Source organism: Podarcis erhardii (genome assembly GCF_964252035.2).
Source record: "Podarcis erhardii genome assembly, chromosome: 4".
NCBI classification, from domain to species: domain Eukaryota; kingdom Metazoa; phylum Chordata; class Lepidosauria; order Squamata; family Lacertidae; genus Podarcis; species Podarcis erhardii.
This window is the reverse complement of record NC_138508.1, coordinates 23,421,820-23,442,116: the sequence shown is the minus strand read 5'-3', so window position 1 is coordinate 23,442,116 and position 20,297 is coordinate 23,421,820. Positions and strand designations below refer to the sequence as shown.

Sequence of the window (20,297 nt, the reverse complement as noted above, 5' to 3'; positions counted from 1 at the left end):
CATTATAAATCATTTCCCAAAAGCATTTTACCTTCTTACATTCCCACCGCATATGAAAAAAGGTACCTTCTTTTTCTTTACATTTCCAACATTTGTTGCTTATCTTATACATTTTTGCTAACTTCACAGGTGTTACATACCATCGGTACATCATTTTCATAACATTTTCTTTTATAACTGTGCATGCAGTGAATCTTAAGCCATCTTTCCAAAGTCTTTCCCAATCCTCCATTTGTATATTATGCCCTATATCTTTGGCCCAGTCGATCATAACTGATTTTACCTCCTCATCCTTCATACACCATTCCAGTAATATCTTATACATTTTTGCTAAATTCTTATAATCAATATTCAATATTTCTGTCTGAAATTTTGATTCTTTGTCAGCAAAACCCCTCTGATTTAAATCTTTTCTGAACATCTCATTAATTTGAAAATAATGCAGCCAGTCATTCACATAGTCCTTAACTTCTTCGAATGATCTCATTTTCCATTTTCCTACACTTTTACACACTAACTTCTCATATGTCACCCAACCCCCTGTCATATTGACTTTCTTCACACTTATCGCCTCCAACGGCGACAACCAATATGGAGTTTTTTGTTCCAACAAGTTTTTATATCTTTCCCACACTTCAATCAAAGACCTTCTTATAATGTGATTTTCAAAACCTTTATGTACTCGTCTCTTGTCATACCACAAATACGCGTGCCACCCAAATCTATTATCAAAACCTTCAAGATCTAACACATCTGTGTCTTCTAATTTCATCCATTCCTTCAACCAACAGAGGCAAGATGCTTCGTAATACAATTTCAAGTCTGGCAGGGCGAAGCCTCCTCTTTCTTTTGCGTCCGTCAATATCTTAAATTTTATCCTCGGCTTCTTACCCTGCCAGATATACCTTGAAATTTCTCACTGCCAATTTTTAAAAATCGCTGCCCCTTTGATTACTGGAACATCTTTGGTAGCACATTCATTTTTATCGTTGCAATTCTTCCCCAAAATGACAATTTCATTCTTCCCCACACCTCTAAGTATCTTTTGATCTTATTCCATGTTGGAATATAATTATTCTGAAACAAGTCAATACTCCTGGGGGTTAACCAAACTCCTAAATATTTAACTTTCTTTACCACTTCTATTTCAGTTTGCTGCTGTAATCTGTTTACATTCTCCGAATCTACATTTTTAGTAATTGCTTTAGTTTTTTTTCTTATTCAGAATGAATCCTGCCAACTGACCAAACTGGTCCATTTCTTTCAACACTTCTGTTACCGTGTTCATGGGATCTTCCAAAGTTAATACTAAGTCATCCGCAAAGGCTTTAACCTTAAATTCTTTTCTACCCACCGTTACCCCTATTATCTGAACATTACTTCTAATTGCCCTTAAAAACACTTCCAGGACCGTGATAAATAACAGAGATGATAAAGGACATCCTTGTCTTGTTCCCTTAGTTATCTTTATATTTTCCTTCCAGTAGCACCTTAAAGACCAACTAAGTTAGTTCTTGGTATGAGCTTTCGTGTGCATGCACACTTCTTCATACCAAGCTCATACCAAGAACTAACTTAGTTGGTCTTTAAGGTGCTACTGGAAGGAATTTTTTAATTTTGTTTTGACTATGGCAGACCAACACGGCTACCTATCTGTAACTTTATATTTTCCGTCGTCACATTATTAACTATTAATTTAGCTCTTTGATCCATATAAATAGCCTTAATACCATTTAAAAACTATTGCCCCACCTCCATCATTTCAAAATTCTTTAACATAAATTCCCAAGAAATATTATCAAAGGCCTTCTCTCTCCTTTCTCAGGGTATCCCTGGTATAAGGAAATCTGGATCAAGGGAGGGGAAATTGTGGGAAGGCAGTAATTTGGAGAAGAAGCTTACCATCCACATTAAAAGACAGAATGAATGAGCCCTTTCTCAAAATCTTCCACTTGCACCACCTTGAAAGTTGAAATGTAGGAAGAGCAAATATAGATAAGCATGGACTTTCAGAATCAGCAGTTTTATCAGGACTGGAGATAATAGTGATTTAATATTGCTTTTGTCCAGTGAGGTCCAGCGCTGAGGGCCTTCTGGTTGTTCCTTCCCTGCGAGAAGCCAAGTTACAGGGAACTAGAGGGCCTTCTCGGTAGTGGCACCCGCCCTGTGGAACGCCCTCCCACCAGATGTCAAAGAGAAAAAAAACAACTACCAGAGAAGACATCTGAAGGCAGCGTTGTTTAGGGAAGCTTTTAATGTTTAATAGATTGTTGTATTTTAATATTCTGTTGGAAGCTGCCCAGAGTGGCTGGGGAAACCCAGCCAGATGGGCGGGGTATAAATAAATTATTATTATTATTATTATTATTATTATTATTATTATTATTATTATTATGTTCTGTCCCATTGACATCTCAAGTCACAGATGGTTGAAGCAATACTGAAGCAAAATGAAGGATCCATTTCAAAATCTAGTTGTGGCATTGCACAACCAAATTTCTAGCTTTTATGGCTATGGACTGAAATCTGAGTTCTGAGAAATCAGAAAGGGCAACAAGCACCTGAACAATTGTTATTAATATAAGGTAAATGCAATGCCGAATCTTTTTAATACAATTTGGCTTTCTCCTTGCAAAACGGGGGATGTTTTTATATAGAAAATCTAGCCCTCCCTGCAGGCGTTAGATGATACCAGTCACAATATGAAAACCTGACTGAACTGCTCAGATGTAAAATCGACCTGACACACAGTGCAAGGCTTCTCTGGGTAACTTTCTAAAGAGGGATAACTCCTGCCTCAGCGGAGTTACAATAGAGAATTGGTCTTCCCTGCCTGGAAGCGGGACTCTGATTTGAATTTAGGTCAATGTGTATTTTGTCAGATCTCTTTCCTGCCATGCACTTAAATGTGGCTACGAAACATTCTGCTGCTGTCCCATTATTTACACACAATAGCGAACAATCCGGCCCAAGGTAATGGCAGAGTCCCAGTGATTTCAGTGAGGGAGAGCAGAACATATACCTAACTTAGCTCAGGTGTTGCCAACTTCCCTGCCCCACGGGCCAATTTGCACACTGGAGAAACTGTCATGTTATAATTCCTGCTCTCTGATTGCAGTCATGGGATTATTGTCTTTCACATAATGGTGTACGTTTTGACTCCACAGAGTGGGAAGTGACGAAGACAGGATGTTTGTGTTACTGTGTTCCGTGAAGTGGGACTATTGTCCTTTGCTTTCCCCCTCTTTGCTGTCTGATGCTAGAGAGAGGGGGAGCCATGTTGCAGTGCTCCGTGTGTGTTTATATGTAAATAAAGTAGATTAGCCAAAATGCTGAGTTGCTGAGGTCTGTCACGCAAAGCTGTGAAGACTCTGCGGCTCTCTAAGTGTGCCGGTGTCGGTTGGCATCAGTCGCTGTGATGTTCAGGCAGAAGAAAGCTTTTGAAGCTCCCGAACAATTGACCAGGAGGGAGAGAACATGCCAGTTGGGCATGTGTCTCTGCCAGGGTCCTACTCAAGTGTAGGCTGAACTCCTGACACAACACATGCATGTGTACATGTACACACCACAACCGATCCATTAGCTACAACAGAATGTCTCTTTCAAGCCAAATTTCAGTAGAGGGAGGGGACCATGTGGGTGCCAGGGAAGGGCCTCTATAGGTACAGATGTGGTCACAGATGCTGGGCTGGCAACCCCTGGCCTCAGAATTATTTGCGGAGCAGCAAGCAGAAAAAAAGATGGAGAGAATCTCCAATAAGCCAGTGGGCAAGCAGATGTGCTCTTGGAGTTGTGTCTTGAATCCACAGGGACTGTTTTGAGATGGGGGAGCAAGAGTGGAGACCAAAAGAGAAATTGAAGGGCTCCACCAAAAGGCAATATATGGTTTGAGTCTGAGAGCAGACCGATTAACTTTGACCGAGAACCCGCCTGAAACCCCAGAAAAATGATGGTGATGATAATCAGGGTTTTTCCCCAGCCAGAACTCTGTTCCGGCACGTCTTATAATGCCATTGCCATTATAAAAAAACAAGAGAGGCATTCGTGGTGATTTCTGGTACCTCTATTTCTCGAAAAATACCATTGATGATAATACCGGTAAATAAAATGAGAAAATAAATCAGATTCTTTTTTGTTGGGGGTGGAGAATTGTATGTTTATTGTATCAGCCCGGATGTGACGTGATCTCGTTTATGTTTTTACTTTTTTCTTATATTTTTTTTCCAAAAAAGCATTTAAAAAGAATTACTCGTTAAGGTTTTACTTTAAAGCAGGAATATAGGAAGTTGCCTTATGCCGAGTCAGACCATTGGTTCATCTAGCTCAGGGTTTCCCAAACTTGGGCCTCCACTTATTTTTGGACTACAACTCCCATCATCCTTAGCTAGCAAGACCAGTGGATGATGGGGATTGCAGTCCAAAAACAGAAAAGGAAGAAAAGGTGGTATATAAATGTAATAATAAAAAAATGTAGCAAGGCCTCCAATAGTTCACAGACGATGATAGGAACATGCTCGTCACATGGAGGGGAACCAGGAGAGAGGGAAGTACCACTTGCAAACTGCAGAAACAAAGGAGGCAACTCTCAGAAGGTGATAATGACATGCTCTCAAGCAGCCTCCACCCATGACATCACCTAGTCCAGGGGCCTGCAACCCGCGGCTCCGGAGCCGCATGTGGCTCTTTTACACCTTTGCCGCAGCTCCGGGGCGGATACTAGCGAGGGGAGGAGGCGCATTGTGCGCCCTGACACTCCCCGCAGTGGCGGGTGCTGTACTGGCTGTGATGTTGCATGGGGGCGGTGCGTGCATTAGTCATGCACCGTCCCGACGTCACCTTCCCACCCGCCTGCTACATTGTAAGGGGCATGTACGCTGGTCACTGCATTGAAAGGGGGCATGTACGCTGGTCACTGTTTTGAAGGGGAGTGAAGAACACACACACACAAAAAGGTAACTTGTTAATTTAACGTTTATTTCTATGAGGAGGAGTAATTCTGAGGGGTCAAACAAAGAAATAATAAAAAAGTGACAAAATTATTTTTATAATGATGAGTTTTGCGGCTCCCAGTTTTTTCTTTCTTCGGAAACGGGTCCAAGTGGCTCTTTTTGTCTTAAAGGTTGCAGACCCCTGACCTAGTCTCATGTTTGGGCCCTGAAATCTCAGGGTCTGGGGTGCTCCTGGCAACCATAGTTTAGCGTGGCAGCACCTACCCCTTTGGAACTCCCTGCATATTGAGATCAGGCAGGCACCTTTACTGTACTCTTTTCGGCACCTGCTAAAAGCATTCCTGTTTATAGACAACCCTTTAGCCAGATGCTTAGAAAGTTGAGGAAATTTTAATCTGCTTTAGTATTTTAACTTTTGCATGTTTTAAAGCAGGGCTGTATTTTTTATTTTTTATTTGTAAACCGCTTTGAGGTTTTTCTTACAATCAAGTGCCCAATACATTTTATGAAATAATAAAATACCTCTGGGGGGTTGTTATTGGTATGAGCTTAGGTATCTGAAGAAGTGTGCATGTACACGAAAGCTCATACCAATAACAAACTTAGTTGGTCTCTAAGGTGCTACTGGAAGGATTTTTTTTTATTTTTTTTTGGCTACAGCAGACCAACACGGCTACCTACCTGTAACTAGACTTATGGGGGTGATCATGAGGAAAACTTGCACTCCAGAATTCACCACTACAAAACTGCATGTATACATAATTATATACATAATATATAATTAATTGCTCATCCATTCCCACTACCCTTTTGCTGATTAAAAAATAATAATGCAAGAGTTATCTTCTAAGTTTAATGTTGAAGCCAGTTGCACATTTTTGCCTGGAGGAAAGCCTCATTGAACCCAGTGGGACTTATCACACATTAAGCCTACAACGAAATTGCACCCCCCCCCCATTTTTTTGTAAGCCACACATATTGGCTGCAAACACCTAGAAACTTAAAATGCAGAAAAGGGTGCGGAATAATGCTGTACGATTTCCACCAAAACAAAACCTTCCTTCCGCTCCATCACGCTCAGGGCTCTGAAAAACAAAGCCGTGTTAGTTTTAGTTAATCTTTATCCCATCGAGACACAACGTAGTTTGGAGAAATAAAAAAGAAGTCTGCAACGTGATACCGCATGCGTGTAATGAAGGGGTTAAAAGAAAGCCGGGGATCTGCAAGGCATGACGGGAGTTGTAGGCGAAGAGCTTCATGGGAATTGTAGTTGGGCTGTTTCCTGCAGCATGGCTGCCCTCCTGTAAGGTAAGACAGTTTCTTTTCTCTGCTATGTCCTGCTTTGCAAAAAGGCAAACGGCAACATCTTTTAACCAGGCTGCAAATTCGAACCCAAGACAGGACGGTTTCCTCTCCTGATTTCAGACTTGCTGCTCCCAAGACACTGAATCAGCACTTTATTAACAGGATGTGGTCATGCTAACTCAGTTTTGGAAAGAGAGTGTAGCCTAAAATTCCTGTCCAGACATAACAGCTCCTGTTTTCAGTGCACTCCTTTTTTTGAGGCGTTGGGGGTGGGGTGGGGGTGGGGGTGGAACAAAGGCAGCCAAAAAATAGACACCACAGTCCTGGCTTGATCTCGTGTAAATTCTAGTTGAGATTCCTGCACTGCAATGGGGTTGGAGTAGATGACCCTTCTAGCTCTCCAATTCTGTAATTCCATGATTCTATGAAAACAACAGCAACCTTGAGCATGTTTATTTATCCATCAGTACCGCTTCCATGAAGGGACGCGGGTGGCGCTGTGGGTTAAACCACAGAGCCTAGGACTTGCCGATCAGAAGGTTGGCGGTTCAAGCCCCTGCTCCTGCCAACCTAGCAGTTCGAAAGCACGTCAAAGTGCAAGTAGATAAATAGGTACCGCTCCGGCGGGAAGGTAAACAGCGTTTCCGTGCACTGCTCTGGTTCGCCAGAAGCGGCTTAGTCATGCTGGCCACATGACCCAGAAGCTGTACGCCGGCTCCCTCGGCCAATAAAGCGAGATGAGCACCGCAACCCCAGAGTCGTCCATGACTGGATCTAATGGTCAGGGGTCCCTTTACCTTTACCTTACTGCTTCCATGCTACCTTTAGCCACGTGTGAGAGCAGTTGGAGTAATTCTGTTCAAAGATCAAGAAGAAGAAGAAGAAGAGTTTGGATTTGATATCCCGCCTTTCACTCCCTTTTTTAAGGAGTCTCAAAGCGGCTAACATTCTCCTTTCCCTTCCTCCCCCACAACAAACACTCTGTGAGGTGAGTGGGGCTGAGAGACTTCAGAGAAGTGTGACTGGCCCAAGGTCACCCAGCAGCTGCATGTGGAGGAGCGGAGACGCGAACCCGGTTCCCCAGATTACGAGACTACCGCTCTTAACCACTAAACCACACTGGCTCCCATTTCATGCCAACTCACTCAAAGTAAGTTCCATTGAGCTGAATGGGGCTTATTACCGAGTCAGTGGTTTGTGTCATTTCAATGGGTTGCTTCATTTGTGGTCAGATCCTATTCTGTATAGAACAGTCTGCTGAATTCAAGGAACTTGACCATGATAATGATGATAATGTTTTTGGTTTTTTAATATCCCACTCTTCTACTTAAATGTACACACAGCAGCCTACAACAAAACCAGAAATACGGCCCTAAAAATTCTCTCTCTCTCTGCAATAAAAATGTCTCTGTGCATTTAGGGACCCGCAGGTAGGGAGACAGCTGTTTTCCTTGTGTTCTCCTGCACGCTTTCTATACACATCTGGCTGGCCACTATGAGAACTGAATCTGATCCAGCAAGACTCTTATTATGGAAATTTATAAAAGCAATAGCTATACGAGTGTGAGATATGTGAGCATATACATCAAGAAGACTTGGAAGCAGAGTTTTCTATATGCTTCCTCAGAAGTAAGCCCCATTGAGTTCAGAGGAACTTACTCCCAAGTAAGTGTGTGCAGGGTTGCAGTATGGTTCTCAAGTAAGTGTGCAAAGGATTGCAGCCCTAGGGTGACCAGGTGGGCATAAGAACAGATCTTATGTGCTTTTGATAGCTAGATAGAAGAGAAAATTGCTGCAGATACAGCTTCTCGTGCAGATTTAAGAAAAGTTGCATCAGTCAAAGTTCCCACTTCTGTACAATTTCTTTTTGCATCTGGTTGTGCTAATCACGCTCATTGACCAAGGAGCTGCTCTTATACTGAATCCAACCACTGATCCAGGGGATAACGGCTGTCTACTGTGTCAAATGCTTTTCCATGCTGGCCTCTTCCTCAGCTCGGGGGAACTTTATGGGTAGCAGTGAACATGCCACAGGTTCAGACTAGGACTTTTCTTTTTTTTCTTTTTTTTTCAGTTACCGAAAACTTTTTTATTTTTTTTAAATAATTTTTTATTAAGATTTTATTTTTTTATATAAATATTTATTAAAGTTTTTAAATATAAATGCACAAATAATAAACAATCTTACTTCTGTCACAAACATAGTTTCATCACTTCTTTGGACTCCCTCACGTCTCCCGCTCCCATTTACATCATTAAAAGTTTTTTTTCCAAACAAATTATCAACTTGTTTACAATCTCATATCCACTCATTCAAATATAATCTAGCAATTCTTCCCAAAAATTTTTTTATATTTTCTTTAGTCTCACTTATCATCAAATTTAAATCTAATTTAGTGGTGGCCAATTTTTTATAATCTAGCATCCTTCTTAACATTCAACCAAATTACAATGTTTTTGTAGATACATCTTAAATTTCTTCCAGTCTTCCTCCATTTTCTCTTCTCCCAGGTCTCGGATTCTGCCAGTCATCTCGGCCAGTTGCATATAGTCCATCTGCCACTCTTCCAGTGTGGGTAGATCTTGAGTTTTCCAGTTTTTTGCGATGAGTATCCTTGCTGCCGTTGTTGATTTTTTATTAAGATTTTAAAGGTTACATGAAAAAGAAAATATATATAAAAAAAACAAAAAACCCCACCAAATTAAACAAAAAAACAAAAAACGAAACAGTGGCTAAAAGAAATCGATCCAAAAAAAAGAAGAAGAAAACAAGCAAAGAAGAAAAAAAGATACATACAATTAAAAAAGAACAAGTCAAACCTTTACATAACTTTCTTTCCTTAGCTTATTTCCTTGACCTCCTCACACCTCCCTTTTTTGTATTCTAGTTCAATTAGATATTTCAGCAAATCCTTCATCTTTGTTTTTATCCTAATAGCTTATCTTAATATACTGTAATTTTACATTCTCTTCTTTCACCAATTAACAATCCATTTTTACTTTATTTAATCTTATTTCTCATTAAAACTAATATATTTGAACTTAATCTCTTAAGACATTTCCCCTAGGGTCATAAAAGTTCATTCCACGATTTTTCCATCCCTCATTAAATTTTTAAAGTCTCCATATATACACTTTAAATTCCCAATCTTCTTCCACCGTCTCCTCTCCCTGGTCTCGGCCCCTGCTGTCACTTCCATCAACCCCCAACAGTCCATCAACCTGGAGATCTTATGTCCGAGGCTCTTAACTCTTCTTCACGTCCCTTCTGCCGATCTTCTTGATGATCTTTGATACTAAAAAGCAGATCTCGGGGAAGCTCCAACCCAACAATGCTTTTATTCCTTCTTAATAAGACTAGGACTTTTCAGATACGTTTATTTATAAAATAAACTTTTGTTCAGCTTTTCCTTTCCACAATAGGGGTACCCAAATGGCTTACTAGATGCAGGACATGTCTTCTGCCACTGAGTCAACAGAGGCCTTCAAACACTTCTAAAGCCCTGTTTTTGTTTATTTAAAAACCTGCTTTAGAACAGCTTGCTATAATAGCTTAAAGGTAAAGGGACCCCTGACCGTTAGGTCCGGTCGCGGACGACTCTGGGGTTGTAGCTCTCATCTCGCTTTATTGGCCGAGGGAGCCAGCGTACAGCTTCCGGGTCATGTGGCCAGCATGACTAAGCCGCTTCTGGCGAAGCAGAGCAGCGCATGGAAATGCCGTTTACCTTCCCGCCGGAGTGGTACCTATTTATCTACTTGCACTTTGACGTGCTTTCGAACTGCTAGGTTGGCAGGAGCAGGGACCGAGCAACGGGAGCTCACCCCATCATTGGGATTCAAACCACCAACCTTCTGATCAGCAAGTCCTAGGCTCTGTGGTTTAACCCACAGGTTACTGCTAAATGCTCTGCCACTTTACTTCTTTGCTTTGTTTTAATGGCAACACCAGGGCATTTGCTAGCTAATACCAAAGTTTTCAGAAGGTCTCAAGTTTTTCACTTGCATTAAGATTACAGCAAAGTTAATTTTTTACTCCTGTGATTCTGTAAGCTAGGAATGACCAGAAATAAAAGGGGAATAATATTATTCAAGAGCGTGGGGAATAATAAATGGGCAGAGTGCACCATCTACTGGTACAAAGGAGAGAATCTCTTTTGTCAGTACAGTGAGAAATAGCCCCAAAGGAGAAAAATTGAATCAGCTTGTTCCATCTCTAATTGTGGAGCTCAACCCAAAAAATTTTTGCTCAGGAAAAAAATTGTGTTCACTGGAAATTACTTCCCAGTAAGTATTTGCAGGAGGGCAGTCAGTGTTGGACTGTGTTTCAGCAGGCTTATTTTGGTTTTAGGTGCTGCATTTATATCCTGCTCCCACAACCAGAGGGCTCCTACAGTGTATTGCAAATAAGCTACAACAATAAAACAGAAAAGCAAACAAACATAAAGGGCTCGGGAAATCTCATGGCGCTCATCTCTAACTTCATGGGACATATGAGAATAATATCAGCCAATTTCACAGGGTTGTTATAAGGATTAGGGAGCAGTCCTATTGCACAAGAAGCTGGTGTAAAGTCACACCAGATCCAAACCCTGGTCAGCAGTGGGGCTGCTGCTCTGCCTAACCCTGGCAGAGGGAAAACAAGCCATTAAAACTGGGTTCTAGGCAGGGTTGCCAGGTCACGTGACCAAGCTGAATGCTCCCACCATGCCCCTGGGATGAGCAAGTTACACTGGTTTGTATCTTCAGACTGAGGATTTAATGCCATATTGGGTGTTCTATAAAGAGCTTTATAGGTCAAAACCAGGATTTGTTGCTGATGGTTTTTGTTCCGTTCAAGGGATTTAAAACCTGGTCCTTTCTTTCCCCCAGATGGCATCCTCTCCGTGGACCTTTTCAGCATGGAAACAGACGGCATCGGTCAACAGAGGCTCAGTAAAGCAGAGAAGAAGCTGCGGCAAAAACAGATGAAGGCCAGGCATACCTTGCTATGGCACGAGGGGATTGAGTGTGTGTCGTACCCCACCAAGGTGATTTGGGAGTTGAAGTTGCTCCTAGTTGAATGTGAATTGTGTTTTAAGTAGGTTTACTAAGAGATCGGTCCCACTGATCTTAATGGGGCTCATTGGCCAGGCTAGCTGTGGCTAATGGGATGTGGAGTTCAGCAACCTCTGGAGGGCAACAGGTTGGAGATGGAGAAGGCTGGTGTGGAACAGATCACATGGCAGAAATCCAAGCTGTTGGCGAAATGGACAACTGGGCTTTTCAAGCTACCCATCCTGGATTAATACGTCTTGAGTAGATTTTCCATAAATGAAAGCTGCTGTCAAGAATTGTATATGGTGCAAAATTCAGTGGCCAGGTTGCTCACCAGAACAAGATGGTTTGAGCATATACAGTGGTACCTCGGGTTACATATGCTTCAGGTTACATACGCTTCAGGTTACAGACTCCACTAACCCAGAAATAGTGCTTCAGGTTAAGAACTTTGCTTCAGGATGAGAACGGAAATCGTGCTCCGGCGGTGCGGCAGCAGCAGGAGGCCCTGTTAGCTAAAGTGGTGCTTCAGGTTAAGAACAGTTTCAGGTTAAGTATGGACCTCCGGAACGAATTAAGTACTTAACCCGAGGTACCACTGTAATGCCAATCCTGACCCAACCCAACTGCGCTAGCTACTAATTATTTTCTGGGCCCAATTCAAAGTTCTGGTGTTGACCTATAAAGTCTTACACAGCTCAGGATCTCAATACCTTAAGGACTGCCTCTCCCCATATGAACTGACCCAGACCCTTTGCTTGTCATCTGAGGCCCATCTCTATGTCCCCCCGCCTTGAGAGGTTTGGAGGGTGGCAAAACAAGAGGGGGCCTTTTCTGTGGTGGCTCCCTGTCTGTGGAATGCTCTCTCCAGTGAGGCTCTCCTGGCACTATCATTAAATGTATTTAGGTGCCAGGTGAAAACACTCCTTTTTAGCCAGGTCTTTGACCATTAAATAACCTATGGCCTGTTAAAGGTGTGTGGATGACTGTTATTATGATGATTTTTATGACTATGCTGTCTATTACCATGCTTTGTTTTATGTTTTTATTATTACGCGCTGTAAAATATGTTTTTAATGTTGTCCACCATCCTGAGATCTTTTTATAAAGGGCAGCATATAAATCAAAATCATTACAACAACAACAACAACAACAACAACAAATTTCTAGCTATTTCAAATCTAAACATTTCATTTTGTTTTTCAAACAGAGCAATTCTGGGATAAGAGCCTAATTTCCTCTTTTATTTCTCCAATATGTTTATAGAATGTTGCTTTTGGATGAATAAATTAGTGTTGATTACTCATGTCTGTGTCTCACTTGTCCTCTCCCCCCCCTTCCACCGCCCTCCTCTTTATCTCCTGATAATTAGAGCCTGGTGGTTGCCAACGGAGGTCTGGGCAATGGTGTAAGCAGATGCCAACTGCTCAGCGTGGTGCAGGATTGTGGGCTGGTGAAAGCTCTTCTAATGCCTCCCGGTAAACCATATTCATTTGTGAAATACGGAAGGACAGAAGACTCCAAAAAAGCCTATGACTCCCTCAACGGGAAGGAGATAACGGTAGAGGACTCTGGCCAAACTGTCGTTCTCTATTTCAACTTTGTGGAAAAAGGTACTGCTGCTGTATTTAGCTGTTAATAATAATAATAATAATAATAATAATAATAATAATAATAATAATTATTATTATTATTTATTATTTATACCCCGCCCATCTGGCTGAGTTTCCCCAGCCACTCTGAGTGGCTCCCAATTGAGTGTTAAAAACAATACAGCATTAAATATTAAAACCTTCCCTAAACAGGGCTGTCTTCAGGTGTCTTTTAAAAATAGGATAGCTGCTTATTTCCTTGACATTTGATGGGAGGGCATTCCATAGGGCGGGTGCCACTACCGAGAAGGCCCTCTGTCTGGTTCCCTGTAACCTCACTTCTCGCAATGAGGGGACCGCCAGAAGGCCCTCAGAGCTGGACCTCAGTGTCCAGGCTGAACGATGGTGGTGGAGACACTGCTTCAGGTATATGGTGGTGGAGACACTGCTTCAGGTATATATGGATAGATAGATAGATAGATAGATAGATAGATAGATAGATAGATACAGGTTTAATAAATAAATAGAGCCAGCCCACCCACCTAGGGCTCCCACTCTTAAATGCATCATACTTCCAGGGGAGGCTGGTTCATTAGGGCAAATGGGGCACAGCCCCATCAACCTCAGTTTGCCCTTAGCCGGCTGTCCCGTCCGTCCCTCCTCATCTTTGCCTGCCTTCTTAAGCACAACTACTCTAAGGAGTTGCTCTGTCTGTCTGTTTCCTCCTCTTTGTTCTCAGTGTTGCCCTTGTAGAGCTCAGGAGGGAGGAGAATGGCACTGCCTGTCTGGCACCATTTTTCTGGTCTTCCCACCTTCTTCCTCACCTGTCATCATTGCATACCTCTGTAAACCCTGGGGTTCATCCGCGCTGGCTGATGCCTCCCTCGTGTGTGTGGGTAGTGCCGTTTTGGCTGCATAAGCGATGGTATTGAAAGCCCGGACATCAGAAATCGAGGGAATGCTATATTATATTAAGATCAGCTTTTAGGAATACAGCAATGCAACAGGTGAAATGTGCGCAGGTATTTATTATTTCTGGATTATTATTTGAGTTACTGATCAACATGAAAGGTAAAGGGACCCCTGACCATTAGGTCCAGTCATGACCAACTCTGGGGTTGCGGCACTCATCTCACTTTACTGGCCGAGGGAGCCAGCGTGCAGCTTCCAGGTCATGTGGCCAGCATGACTAAGCCGCTTCTGGCGAACCACAGCAGCGCATGGAAACGCCGTTTACCTTCCTGCCGGAGTGGTGCCTATTTATCTACTTGCACTTTGACATGCTTTTGAACTGCTTGGTTGGCAGGAGCAGGGGCCGAGCAATGGGAGCTCACCCCGTTGCGGGGATTCGAACTACCGACCTTCTGATCGGCAAGTCCTAGGCTCTGTGGTTTAACCCACAGCGCCACCCGCATCCCACTGATCAACATTAGCTACTTACTAACAGCTGGATATTTACCATTCCTCATTGATATAGCTTTTAATACATACTGAATATTTTCTTTTAATTGTTTCCATAATCTTGTGGGCTAGCATTCTTTTCGGACTTGATTGCGCGGCTGACAATCTGTGGCAGGCAGATAGGGGAAAGGGGGCTTACTGGGAGGGTCAGGTGCACTGCTTAGTGGGTTTGGGTTCATAGGCTGCATGCATTTAAAGCACCCCCCAAAGAATATGAGGAACTGTAGTTTGTTAAGGATGCTGGGAGTGGTAAACTACACTTCCCTGGTTTCTATGGGGAGCAAAACGTGCTCTAAATGTATCTTCTTCTTCTTTGGCGATCACTCGTAGCTGAAAAAGATTGTCTTCCATAAACACGGTTTTAACAGTAAGTCCGTAGGTGACTGTGGAGGCCAATTCTGGACCCACATGTCCTTCCACACAATGGGGACATAGGTTTCCGGGCGGGAGTTGATCACGGTGAGGGTTTGCCAAGTGTGCCTTCCTGTTAGCGCATTTCTCCCTTTCGTCTTGAGTTCGAGCGTCTTCAAAACCCATGATACCTTTGGTAAAGGCTGTTCTTCAAATGGAGCACTCGCAGGTCAGTGTTTCCCAGTTGTTGGTGTTTACACTACTTTTTTAAAAGATTTGCCTTGAGAGAGCCTTTGAACTTCTTTTTTTGTTGACCACCGACATTACGCTTACTATTTTTAAGTTCGGAATAGAGTACAGTGGTACCTCGGAAGTCGAACAGAATCCGTTCCAGAAGTGTGTTCGACTTCCAAAACATTCGGAAACCAAAGTGTGGCTTCTGATTGGCTGCAGAAAGTACCTGCAGCCAATTGGAAGCCCCGTCGGACGTTCAGCTTCCAAAAATAGTTCACAAACTGGAACACTCACTTTGCAGAGTTCGGGAGCCAAAACGTTCGAGAACTAAGCTGTTCGAAAACCAAGGTACGACTGTAGTTGCTTTGGAAGATGATAATCAGGCATCCATACAACATGACCAGTCCAGCGAAGTTGATTTTGAAGAATCATTGCTTCCACACTGGTGATCTTTGCTTCTTCCAGTACACTGGCATTAGTTCGCCTGTCTTCCCAGGTGATGTGTGAAATTTTTCGGAGACACCGTTGATGGAATTTTTCGAGGAGTTGGAGATGGTGTTTATAAACACATGGTGTATATGCAGCCCTAGTCCAAGATCCAAAGGAAGTAAATTTTGTGACTGAGCAACTGCCCCTGTTCCCGCAGCGTTAAATGACTTTTGAAACTCCCTTCAGCTGGGGAGAGGGCTGCTAAAAATGTCTAACTCCCTTCCACGCACCTTTGTTGTTCTTTTGATCCTGGACGTAGCATTTAGACATATCTTCTTTCCCCGCTCTGTATTCATCGCCTGTTGGCCACAAACAAACTCTCAATCCTCGTGAGAAGTCCTGGGAAGAGACAATCGAAGGCAGCTGACATCTCACCTGGAACAGCCGGGGGAAATGGTGACCTTTTCCTTTGACAAAGCAGTCAGGCGTTTGAATCTGAAAAGCAGCCAGGTTCTCTGGTCCTAAACAGAAGGGGGTTTGCGTGGCACAGTGTGTGGGGACCAAGCCTGTGGCGCATGACTAGAAGGATTACTGTCTCCGATTAGGATTGCTTTTGGCTTTATCGCTTAATTCACTAATGCGCTTTCCATAAGAGGTTTTCCAAGATCTTTCTAGTCAGGCAGGGGCTTGAGGTGAGCAGGTTCCCCCCTACATCTACTTCTTACAGCACCTTTCTGTCAATATATTATATGCAATTCTCAACCATGGTTTGTTATTGCAAGAACAAGCCTAGTCTCTCTTCTGGGCTTGTGCAGCCCCTCTCACTGCTCCTGCTGCCTTTTTAGAGGACACACTGGTTAGCATGTTATTCAGACCATAAACTGTGGTTAATCATAACTGTGCTTGCTGAAACTAAGCCAGCTTTATAAACTGTGGTTTGAAGTTGCCCTGTTTCCACTTAGCAAAATTAAGATTAACCACAGTTTGTCTGAGTGAGGATAATAAGGCAAGCTTCAGTTAACTCAAAATGGATGTAAAGGCTTATAAACTACACCTACTGGCTGCTTCAGAGGGGAATGAGGCAGCTTGCGAATCTGGAGGGGTAGGAGTGGGTAGCTAGGCTCTTTTTGGTAATGTAAACGATGGTTTAGTGTTGCATCCAGCCAAGCCCTATATTTAACTGCTTTGTCATTTTTGATGTTGCTACCTGCCCAGAGAGCATTTAAAAATTGGCAAATTCGAACATCTAGATAATTACAGAACTTGTTTGTTTGAGAACTGTATGTCTATGCTGCTTGAAAGAACAGCATGGGGAGTTCTTTGATTTTTTTTATACTCCTAGTTCCTTGGGAGAACATGACACCTACAGCCTTGCCTCCTGGCCTGAAGATAATTGAGGAGCTGGTTTTGCCTGAGGAAGAAAAGGAACTTTTAGAAAGCATTGATTGGGCAGAGGATGAAGTCACCTCAACTGGTAAGTAATGCTTCCTAAGAATGGCTGTTATTTTGGATGACTCTGCCAAAATAACAGATGACTTTGCTCACTCTTTGAGGGGATTTTTGTTGTTGTTGTTATGGTAAATTGGGTTCACCTCCCCAGTTTTGGGAATGAGGCCAGGGATTTGGAGCAAGAGAAATAACTTCCCTCAGAGCTATTCCCAGGTACTCCACTTACGCCAGAAACACTGGTGCAAATGGGGCCTGTTGTGGCAGGACTTTCCTGGCCTGAGGAAATGCTGTTTCCTACATGAGATTCAGCCTTGGAAGTCCTAGTAGAGCCACAGGTTCCTCCTGTCCCCATTGGAGCTACAGTAGGCTTGGCCCTTTTAAATGAGGAGGCTCCTCATGCTGAAGGCAGAAGTAGTTACTCAGATAAAGCAGGTCCTCTTTGAGTCTGGCTGGTGATGAGCCAACATTTGAGGTTCTGCTATAATGGCAGTTCCAGCCTGAGTGCTGCATAGAGCTAACTTTCAGCGTTTGGAGTGAAAGCACTCTGCAGAAGTTGAAAATAAGAAAGCTTTGTTTCCTTCTGCTGGTTCCCTCACTGTGCGAAGCAAAGTTACAGGGAACTAGGCAGAGGGCCTTCTTGGTAGTGGCACCCTCCTTGTGGAACGCCCTCCCTTCAGATGTCAAGGAGATAAAGAACTACACAACTTTTGGAAGACATCTGAAGGCAGCCCTGTATCGGGAAGTTTTTAATGTTGGATGTTTATTATGTTTTTATATATGCTGTAAGCCCCCCAGGTGGGTGGGGTATAAATAAAATAATAATAATCAATTAATGGAAATACTGATAGGAAAGATTCTAATTCTATCCAACCAAGGTAAAGGTGTTTTGAGCCATGCTTGTTCTTAATCCATGGAATTTTGATAGTTGTAGGTTTCCATCTTGCTAACTTTTTAGTCGACAGGTTGGGAATCCTCATCATTCCTAGCCAGGATGGCCAGTTATCAGATATAATGGGGATATAGTTGAACAGCATCAGAGTGTCAAATGCTTCCTTTTCCTGCTGTCATGGTTTTGGACTGAACACTGCTAAAATTTGGGCTGGACAATGCCTAAATACTTGCAAGTGCTGTGAGACAGGAACTGTGAAAATAAAGATGATTGTTTTAAGGATTTGCATCATTCCATTCCAAGAAAATTCTGCTTGAGGTGTTTTACAGCAAAAAGATAAACGTGCATATTAATCTTATCCGCGTAAGTTTCTTAGTTATGGGTGGGGAACTTGAGTTTCCGTGGTGCAAAATCTGGAATCGTTTTGGCAAAGCATTTCAACCTCAGTGGTTTTGATCAGTTTAGTTGCTTGCTCATGGTACTGGTTTATAACAGGCACCCTTGCCATCATCTACATAGACAACAGTGACTTAAGAGCTGGTTTGGAGGTTTAACTGCACTACAATAGACAGCAGATGTGAATTTCATTGGTGCCACCTGCAACCTTTTTGATAAAGCAGTGTGCAGATCCCTGGCACACACCTGAGACCGGACACACAGGCGTGAGGATTCATGAATTTGACCAAGTGACTCACTCTGTGCAGTGGAAGCGAATCTTTCATCTGTTGTTTGTGTATTCATTGCAGCAATTACAGCATCCAAGTTGTCTCGAAGGCTGCTATTTATTTCCAGTGCCTGTTTATGTTATTTAACCGTAGTAAGAACAAAAACCATAGTAAGAACAAAAAAGTCTTCTGTGGGAAGGAGTCTATCTATCTATCTATCTATCTATCTATCTATCTATCATCTATCTATCTATCTATCTATCTATCTATCTATCTATCTATCTATCTATCAAATGTCTTGTTTGGATTGTTGTAAAATGTGTGATTCCTGTGTATAGTTTGTTGCTTCTTCCGCTTGTAAACTGCCTAGAAAGGCTGTGTGCAAATTAAAAGTGAAATGAAATGAAAATGACTCTAGTTGAAAAACAGAATTACTCAATAAAGTACAGTAGCACCTCGGCTTATATAGCCCTCTGGTTATGTAAACTTCATGTTATGAAAGCAGCAAACCCGGAAGTATTGGACCTGGTTTCTCCGCATGCGCAGAACAGTGATCCCTGGGTTGCGGAAAACTTGGGATCTGTCTGGACCTCCGGAACGGTTCCTGTTCGCAACCGGAGGTACCACTGTACCTCACAAGCATTATCTTGTAATTTGTACAAGAACCCTATAAAGTAGGCCATTATTATTATCCCCTGATCTTGAAGGTGGGAGGGACTGAGGCTGAGAGAAAATGTGGATCATCAGAGACCACAGAGTGAGTTGAGGGGGTAGGGAACTTTCAAACTCATAACTTCCTGAATTTTGGCTTGGTCCTTAAGCCACTATGCAACAGCAGCTCAAAATATATATTGTGGTTATTTAATTTTTTCTCCCCTTCCAAACCTGGTTCTGTTTTTCTTCCTTTCCATTTTCACAGCTCAGAAGTCTCTGAAACACAGGAGGGTAAAACATTTTGGATACGAGTTTCGATATGACAACAACAATGTTGATAGAGACAAACCATTACCTGGAGGTGAGCATCCCGATGGAATGCCTGTTATGTGTGTCTTCCGTTGAATAATCAATACCGCTTTCTTCACTGATTAGTGGTGGTTGCAATTCTGTATATGCTTACTAGGGAGTAACTGTCGTTGAAATCTGTGAAACTTGCTTCCAAGTATGCAGTAGAAATGGGCCTGCAGTGCAAGACTTCCATTCACCTAAGTTGTAATCTTAAACATGGGGTTGACTCCCAGGTAAGTGGGTCTTAAAGGACTTTGGCCTAGATATGTGTTTGAATCGATTTCCTTTTAACGTGTTTAGGGAAGAGTCCAGAAAATGCTTGACAACGAGTGGCTTTGAAAATCTGACATGCATATGAGATACACAAAACCATTACAGCTAGTACATTACAGCCTGGGAAACAGCTTCAACTCGCTACCTAACCAGATGAGGGTAGCCGATGTGTCTCAAATCCTCAGTGAGTTAGGGACTTCCCCTGCATGCGAAGACAGGATTGAGCAGATGAGACCAATGGTGGTCCAGGGGTCAAGAAACCGGTTTCTGCATGTGCTGTAGAGGGGAGTGAGGGGCTGATGGGGCTCATCAACCTGGGATGGTAGCCCATCTAGGAAAGAGAAAAGTCTGATCCTAAACCTCCACTGCCTTGCGAGATATCTTCAGGAGAAGAAAGGGCTAAGGAGTAAAACCTACACTATCCAGAGTGGAGTGAGAGCTGGCCCATCAAGAAGGCCGATCGCCAAAGAATCGATGCTTTTGAATTATGGTGCTGGAGGAGACTCTTGAGAGTCCCATGGACTGCAAGAAGATCAAACCTCTCCATTCTGAAGGAAATCAGCCCTGAGTGCTCACTGGAAGGGCAGGTCGTGAAGCTGAGGCTCCAATACTTTGGCCACCTCATGAGAAGAGAAGACTCCCTGGAAAAGACCCTAATGTT

General features: G+C 42.8%; 1 protein-coding gene across 1 annotated transcript in view; it reads left to right on the top strand.

Annotated features, from left to right (window-relative positions):
- ALKBH8 (alkB homolog 8, tRNA methyltransferase) overlaps nucleotides 1-20,297 on the top strand; it is a 73,183-nt gene that overhangs the window by 7,944 nt on the left and 44,942 nt on the right. The window contains 4 exon segments of the mRNA XM_081860351.1: nucleotides 11,124-11,281; nucleotides 12,661-12,901; nucleotides 16,698-16,829; nucleotides 19,278-19,373. Coding sequence (XP_081716477.1) covers nucleotides 11,124-11,281; nucleotides 12,661-12,901; nucleotides 16,698-16,829; nucleotides 19,278-19,373 — 627 coding nt within the window.